We start from the raw sequence: 8,918 nt of genomic DNA, 5'->3' as shown, positions 1-8,918 counted from the left end.
CTAGTTAAAAAATTCAGTTTTTATTTTTATTTTTAATTGTTTTTATTTAAAAAATTAGAAGGAGATCGTTTGATGACGTAGCATTTGCAAACAATTTTGTTCTTGCTGGGTATGACCTAGTTAAAAAATTCAGTTTTTATTTTTATTTTTAATTATGTTTTATTCAAAAAATTAGAAGGATATTGTTTGATGACGTAGTATTTGCAGAATTTGATCATAATCTCAATTTTATTCTTGCCGGGTCTCATCTAGTTAAAAAATTCAGTTTTTATTTTTATTTTTAATTGTGTTTTATTTGAAAAATTAGAAGGAGATCGTTTGATGACGCAACATTTATAGAATTTGACTGCAATCCAAATTTTGTTCTTAATGATACTTTTACCTGATATTGTTGCGCGCTTAATAAACTATAAAAAATTGCTCTAAATTATGTTTTATTCAAAAAATTAGAAGGATATCGTTTGATGACGTAGTATTTGCAGAATTTGATCATAATCTCAATTTTATTTTTGCCGGGTCTCACCTAGTTAAAAAATTCAGTTTTTATTTTTATTTTTTATTATGTTTTATTTGAAAAATTAGAAGGAGATCGTTTGATAACGTAACATTTACAGAATTTGATTGCAATCCAAATTTTGTTCTTAATTATACTTTTACCTGATATTGTTGCGCGCTTAATAAACCATAGAAAATGTAGTCTTTGTTGGATAGATTTTGGATGTGATGAAATTGCACGTAATTTAATGGAATAATAAAAATAGTTAAATTTACAATATTTAAATTACAAACTATCAATATTAATATATATATATATAATTATTTTATAACCTCAATTTGAAAAGTATTTTTTTAACCAAATATATTAAATTACTTTTTGTTCAACCTTAATTTCAACCACAGTTTAACCAAACATATATTTTTCCAAACAAATCTCAACTAAAAATATTTTATATATAACAACTTTTTTCAAATTATAATCACAACAGCTACGACAATATTAAACACACTCAAATTAAAAAAAAAAGAAACAATAATAAATGAATTGAATTTAAAAAGAAAAGAAAATAGAAAAACCTGGGAAAAAAATTATTTTTCTCAAAAGGAAATAAACCATGTATCTCAATCCATAGCTCATTAAATACAGAAGAACAAAATAAGGTAAAAAATGACATAAAAATCAATCCTTGTCAACCTGAGTTAGCATATTAAATCTATAACCTTGCTAATCATAGTCGAGCCAACCTAGAATATCCTATCAAACCTACGATCTAAATCATGAGATTGAAATAACTTAATAAAAAATAAAAAGAATTATAAATATTTTAAAAAAAAAACTCAAGCTAACCTTTTAGACATGTGAATTAAGTCATTGAATCTAAAGAACCCTATCTCGAAAAACCATAAAATATAATTCTCAATCAATTAAATATTGAATGATGAAATTAGAAAAAATAATTACATAAAAATATTTTAAAAAATAGCAATAAAAAAATAAGAATTTAAATTAAAATACAAAATAAATTTTATATTTGATTGAAGGATGAAATTGAAAAGAAAAGTTAATTCAACAAAAAGACCAAAAAAACTTAAAAGAATGATGATATAAATTGATATAAAAAATTAAAATAAATCTTTGATTAAAGGATAAAATTAAAAAGAATAATAACATTTATAAAAAGACCAAAAAAATCAAAATAAAAACAACAAGGACCGAATTGAAAAACATAACACCATCAATTTGAATTAAATGATGAAATTAAAAATCAACTAAACTTCTATAAAGAGACCAATGAATAAAAACTATTAAGAAAAAATAAAATATACCAAATTATGATGAAATAATAAAAATAAAAATAAATAATTTTTTTTATAACATAACCAATAAAAAATTTAAAATAGAAAAAGTAACTGAACTTGGAATATCAATAACAATCAAGTCCATTTGTGTAATTTGATTATAATATATATATAGATAGAGTAAAGTTTATGATCATGGTGATGCCACGTGGTAGGAACCATGTTTGGCCTTGAGAACCTTATCCAAAGAAACCAACATAGGAATCTCAAGCTTAAATCCCATGCGGGACCCAATTTTCTCTCACTGGTCCTGCTCCTTTCGATGAAAATCAACTCTCTGGTTTTTTCTTTTATATGATTGAGAGAGTTTTGTTTTTGTTGTCGCGCAGTATTTTTTTTTGTTTTTAAAAATTAATTCACTTTCTCCACTCAATCATATGAACAAAAGCGTTGGAGTGACTTCTCTATAACAATCAAAATGAAGCTACTGTCAAATCACAAATAATACATCAATCAATCCTTAACTGCTCAACAACGCTGTCCTCTGAAGTCAAATAAATTAAATATACACGCGCTAGAGTTGAAAGGAAGAGGAATCTCAGACCCCCGAAGTAGTATCTAAGAAAACAGTTAAATCTGAACTCGCAGGCAATGATTATTGAAAGGTTCGAAAGTCCACCGCACAATATCCAATACATTTTCAAATTTTGTTATCCTCTCGAAGGCTTAATATTTCAATATGGTAATAATCGTAGATTCATACTTTTTAAGGCATGGACCTCAAGACAATACATCGGGAACCGATTCAACTGTACTACTCTCGAGGCGTTGGTGTATCTCATCAGTGTATTTATTTTGTTACCGATCATAATTAAAGAGTGGGCCAAGTACCGACAGATCAGATAGATAAAAAACTAGGAGCATCATGTGTGGCAGTGCGATTTTTTGTGTTTTTTAAATAATTTTTTTATTAAAATATATATTAATATTTTTTATTTTTTAAAAATTATTTTTAATATTAATATATTAAAATGATATAAAATATATTAAAATTTTAAAAAAAAATTGAATTTTTTAATAACACTGGTTTTGCATGGCATTTTCAAAAATGCTATAAAAGAGGCAAGAAATGAGAGAGAGTTCGAGGATAATTTTATTTAATCCCGAATGGTTAAGGAAACGTACACAAGCGCTCCTTGTACCAAACTGATAAATCACTCCATATTAAGGAAAGATCCAAGGCTTCCAAGCCAGCTAACAACGTACATAAATATCACCAGCATACAGCTAATTAAACAACATGAATACTCATTACTTGATAAACACAGAAGCCTTGACAGATGCATAAATTCTTAAGCAAGATATGCGTTAGGCTCCAGGCGTGGATTAACCATGGCGGAAAGGGGTACTGCCTTCTGCAATGCAAGACCAAAGACCTCATCCATGTTGAGCTCAACATCTTTTGGCAATTTCCAATCAAAAGAGTGTACCAATGTGCCTAAAATGTACTCTACTAGCACAATCCCCATTCTAGTCCCAGCACAAATTCTTCTTCCAGCTCCAAATGGAATTAACTCAAAATCATTTCCTCGAGGGTTAATTTTCGCATATTTCTCACTAAAAAATCTCTCTGGAGTAAAGTCTAGTGGATTGTCCCATACATTAGGATCCCTCCCTATTGCCCAGATGTTGACACTCAGTCTACTGCCTTTGGGGATATAGTATCCATTCACTTCACATGCTTGGTCTGCTATCCTGGGTAAGTTTAGAGGTGTAGATGGGTGTTTTCGGAATGTTTCTTTGCATATGGCTTGCAGGTAGGGAAGTTTTGGTATGTCAGATTCCTCTAGTCGCCGATTCCGACCAATGACTTGATCCATCTCATCCTGAGCCTTTTTAAGGATGCGAGGGTTTTTCAACATCTCAGCAAGTGACCATTCGATTATGCTCGAGGAAGTGTCAGTGCCGGCTGTGAATAAGTTCTTCCAAAATAAAACAAAAGCGGATGTAAGTAACGATTTTCTTTTTGGATATATATAGATATATACACATACAAAAAAGCGTGCGTGCATGGTAGATCATGTGCAATTTATATGTATAAGCACATAATTTAGCTAGGTACGTAATTTGTAATTAAAATGAGACGGGAGAGTGAGACATACCAAAAGAAGAGCCTTAATGTTGGTAAGGCTAAGCTTCTCACCATCCAAATTTTCTTGGTTAGTCATGAGAACGTCCAGAAAATCCGGCTTTCCCTTGCGTTCATGAGCCGTTGCCGTATGATCCTCCAGCATTTTTGTCAGTAACACATCAAACCTTCGATGTAATCTCTTCATCCCACGTTCAATTCCTTGCAAATCCATCCAAGCAACCGACGGTATAAAATCGCCAACATTGAATAATCCTGCGCTTGTCATGAGCTCCACTACCATGTCCTTGAACTCATTAGACTCTGAACCTTTAGTAACAAACACACGACGACTGAGTATAATTTGGCCTATCATATTTGCCATGGCATAGGTCAACATTTCTGGCACCACCACAGGTTCGCCTCTTCGGCTAGCCTCGCACATGGCTCGAAGCATGTGCCCTAGCTCGGTTACTCGGACTTGAGCCCAGTCCTCCAGAGCCTTACCACCTAGCATGTGTAGGTTACTTAATTTGCGTAGCAATTTCCACCTTGGTCCATAATCTGCAAAGACCATGTCTTGTGCATTATAGGCTAAATGAGTTGCACCTGCATTTGGGGGACGGTTTGAGAAATTTAGGTCAAGGGTTTTGAGGAAGGCTCGAGCTGCGTCTGGGGTGGAGGCCACAACCATGTTACAAGTGCCCATTTTTAAGTACATGACGGGACCGTATTTTTTGGCCATTTTGGCTAAGGTGGCATGGGGCATGGCTCCTAGGACGGGAATAGCACCAATGATCGGCCACCCTTGGGGGCCTGGAGGCAGTCGACGGTTGGACAGTTTTCTGATAAAAAAGCGAGTAAAAAGATAGTTAATAAAGAAGAAGAGAGCCGCCATGGTGAGTTCCCAAAGAAGGACCATGTTTAAGGCCATGGCGTGATCGAGATGGTGCAAGAGCAACAGCAGCTTAATAACTAATGACCACTAGTGATAAATAGGGTATGATCATATGCATGGTTTGCGAGGCAGTAATCGATTTATATAACGATCCGCGCAACCTGGAGGGAAGGTTAGCTCGGGCACGTGGGGTTGAGCCCTCCACCTCAAATTCCTGACCAAACAGCTGCGCGCGTTGAGACAGCCGGAGCTATTGATATTTTTTGTTGTCAAAATGGGTTAGGTCGGGCACGTGAGCCAGAGCCTTCCACCTCAAATTCCTGACCAACCAGACGTGTCGACCCAAATGCAGAAACTGGTAATTTTCTGCAAGTTTTTTCTTTCTCGCATGAAGATAAAAAATCAAAATTCTCATCCGTTTTTTAGCAATATGTGAACGTAAATACAACTTATTTTTTATCATGCGGAGAAAAGTCTCGAACACAAGATTTATAAAAAGAGAGGCATTATATAGTTTTGATTGAGCAAAGCCTATATAGTTTAAAGGCTGATGAAAAGGCATATTTCTCTCGAGTAACTCCAGTCATCCATAATAGCCTTACATAATTTACCTGTGAAGAAATTATCAACTATGAGATTTATCAATGAAACCCACTTATTTAATGCTAATATTCTTTAATAAATAAATTATACTACACATTTATCAATGAAACCCACTTATTTAATGCATGTGATGCCTGTAATATTCTTTAAAAAATAAATTATACTACAATTGAAAGAGATGTGCATCTCTTGATGATGGAGATAAAGTCGAAACTTTAAATGTATTAAATGTTATTAATATAGCCTTATTACTCTTACCAGACAGCTTCATGTGCATTTAGGCGATGTTGCAGGGAATCAAAAAAGTAATTGCAAGTTATAAAAAATCGAGAGAACATCGCACCTGCATTGACTGAACATTATATTGTAATAATTAAGAAGACATATAACAGTTTTTTTGGCTTGAATGAATTTCCCACTGAGCTAAAAAAAAACATAGGACGCATTTGATTCCATTAGGTACTATGCTTTGTCCTTATTTTATTTTTAAGGAAAAGAAAATCAGCTACGTACCTGCACATGTACTTAAATGGTAAGATATACAGTTCTTTGAAAATAATAGCATATCTCAAGATGAACTGCATGTTTCATACTTGAAATGGAAGTTGCAGGAGGTTTTTTATAAAAATAATTGGAACATAGTGCAAGATGGTATCCACACCTCTCTGAAAAAATATAATAATTACAGTAAGGATAGTATTTATTTATTTTTAAAGGGTGATATTTTAAAAATAAATAAATAAAATTCCCAAACTCATGTTATTATAAAGATGCAGTATTTAGTTAAATTTAAAATAAATTAAACTGCTAGTTAATATGAGACCAAACTATTTAAAATAAAATACACCCTCACATGCAGCAAGCAATCGTTTCACAAGTGAGATTTTCATTCCAATATACCCCCCAGACAACGAAAGGAACAATTTTAGATTAATACTCAAAGCAATTGACTGGAGCAAAGCAAATTAAGTGACGTGGCTGGTTTTCTCCAAAAAAAAGAATCAATCAATCACTAATTAATCACGCACGTTACGTTACGTTACGTTACGTCACATTCTTCTGACACATTCCGTCGCTGGAAATCGTTGACGCAAGAAATCTTCTGGCAATTTTGCAATTCTAAAACATTATCTTTATTGTTATAATATTATTTTTTGAACTTATCATGTACGTAGTCTGTTCGCCCTCACCGTATCTTTTGAATTTAAATATATATTATATTTACCGCGGTTTATAAATAAATGAATATTTTATATTTATTTATTTATTAAAACTAAAAAATTAAAAATACCTTTTAATAAAATTATATCTGCCATTGTTTTTAGAGAGACGCATAGCTAGCATCTTGTATTTTTTTAATAAAATATTGTTATTAATATATGTGAAAGCATATTTTTTATATATATAAAAAAAAGAAAAAAATAGGTAATCTTGTATTTTTAAGAGTTAAAGCTTTTAAGTGATTACTATTTAAAAAAGTCATAGCATGGCAGGAAACATGCTACTATTTCATCTCAATCATTTAGGAAAAGATGCAAACTATATTTCCAACATCAACTTAAATAAATAAAATAAAGTATGGCAGTGTTTAGTAACATGGTTGAATCTATATTTACAACTTAAATAAATAAAATAAAGTATGGCAATGTTTAGTAACGTGGTTGAATCTATATTTTAAAAAAAATTTAAAATTTTTTATTTTTATTAAAATTTAAGATAATTTGTATATTGTAAATTATTTTGATGTATTGATGTTAAAAATAATTTTTAAAAAATAAAAAAAATATTTTAATATAAAAAATTATATGAAAAGTAATTATTATTACACTGTGAAACAAATTCATGTACGGGGTAAAAACCATTTTTCTCTCTCTTGCTCTCTCGTAGCAATTTTCTCTCTCGAATTAAACTTGATATTCTCTTGGCGCAGAGAGAATAGCTGTTCACGCAGCAGCCCATTACAATGACATGAAAATTATATGATTTTTAGTAATTAACAACAGCAGGTTAGCCATAGCATGTGAGGCTGAGGTCCTCCTGGATTTCCACCTGTTCCACACGAGAATAGTAAGGACAAGACTCGTCGACGTCAGTCAATGGAATATAGTAAAATTGTTGCATCAATTTATTATTACACAGTAATATTAAACAACTTTACTAAAAGATTCATTCTATTATCAATATAAGACACAGTTTATTAGTAATATTTTTATTGATAACATCATTAACAAAATCCATCCATTAAAATATTAATTATTAATAATTCCCTATTTTATCGCTATTTCTATTAAAAATTAAAAAAAAACACTGAGAATTTTACAGGCAAGAAAGCACAAAAAAACAATTTCTCGTGAAAACTTTATTAATAAAATCATTCCTTTTATATTTCTAATAGTAATTACCAATGAACTAACCATCAATGATTATGATATAGACAATAAATATTTAAGAATTTTATGTAAAATATAGACGGATGAGTCCGTCACTAATAACAACAGTAAACAACGATGAAATATATCCATCGATGATTGTGGTATCAGAGGTAATTTTTTTGCAGCTCCTGATAAAATACCAATGGCCTGGTTCCATCTGTAAAGCCATTGGTATTGATTTAAAATATGTTAAAAAATTATTTATTAATAGTAAAAAAACTAATTAACCAAATAAAATTATATTAAACATTAAAAATATAAAAATTGAAAAAAAATTAAGAATAAATATGAAATTTTAAAAACAAAATTAAATTAGAATAACGGTAGAGCTGGAGGAGGAGAAGGAGGCTGGTTGTTTTCGAGACCATACGGTAAAAAAAAAAAACACATATGTATCATAATTCATCGTTGATCTAATCTCTATGATCATTTGACGGAGCTGATCATAATCTATCGAGAGTTGTTCAATATGAAATTGAAAAAAAATTAAAAATAAATATGAATTTTTTATTATTATTGCTATGAATTACTATGGTGAAATATACAGGGGTTTCAATAGATATTGTAATTGTTTATATAGGAAAAGTATTTAATCTATTAAAATGCAATAAAAAATCCACCGGAGAAGGATACGGTGAAAAAGAACAAGTGGATCCTCCATTATTTTCAGTAGCTTTTCTTTATTTATGTAGTGAATTGTTTTATTTATTTTATTAAATTGTTTGGATTTGTTTTAAAATAAGGTGTAAAAAATATACATAAAAACTTGAGTAAACTCGAGGCCATCCCCTTCCAGTCTGGTCATTCTTCCACTTTTATTACCATACTTCAAAGTATTGTAGCTTTTTAAAAAATCTAGACTATGCATTTTAGTATTTTACTATTAAACAAATAAAGAAAAATAAAATCTTTCCACATAATTTCTTTTTTATTTTTTCCCTATCATGTTATAGCATCTTATACAAAACTTTTAAAAAATTAAACAAAAAAATTAAATTTAAAACTAGGCTGTTTAATGATTAAATATTATTATATATATATATTGGGTTTTTTTTTTTTT

The 8,918-nt window shown here is 30.4% G+C and overlaps 1 protein-coding gene across 1 annotated transcript; it reads right to left on the bottom strand.

Annotated features, from left to right (window-relative positions):
• Positions 1 to 2,925: 2,925 nt before the first annotated feature.
• On the bottom strand, positions 2,926 to 5,046 carry LOC105114298 (flavonoid 3',5'-hydroxylase 2-like). The gene is made up of 2 exons (XM_011010808.1): positions 3,960 to 5,046; positions 2,926 to 3,779 (listed from the first exon to the last, which is right to left on the bottom strand). Exons 1-2 carry the CDS (start codon positions 4,857 to 4,859, stop codon positions 3,150 to 3,152), a joined length of 1,530 nt encoding a protein of 509 aa, XP_011009110.1. The 5' UTR covers positions 4,860 to 5,046; the 3' UTR covers positions 2,926 to 3,149.
• Positions 5,047 to 8,918: the final 3,872 nt, after the last annotated feature.

This window comes from Populus euphratica, unplaced genomic scaffold (genome assembly GCF_000495115.2).
Source record: "Populus euphratica unplaced genomic scaffold, PopEup_1.0 scaffold511.1, whole genome shotgun sequence".
Lineage (NCBI taxonomy): Eukaryota > Viridiplantae > Streptophyta > Magnoliopsida > Malpighiales > Salicaceae > Populus > Populus euphratica.
This window is presented reverse-complemented; position numbering and strand designations above follow the sequence as displayed.

Coding starts and splice junctions, on each gene's coding strand:
- LOC105114298 (XM_011010808.1), bottom strand. CDS start 4,859: ATGGCCTTAAACATGGTCCTTCTTTGGGAACTCACCATGGCGGCTCTC. Junction 3,780..3,959: donor ACATTAAGGCTCTTCTTTTG/GTATGTCTCACT, acceptor TTATTTTGGAAG/AACTTATTCACAGCCGGCAC.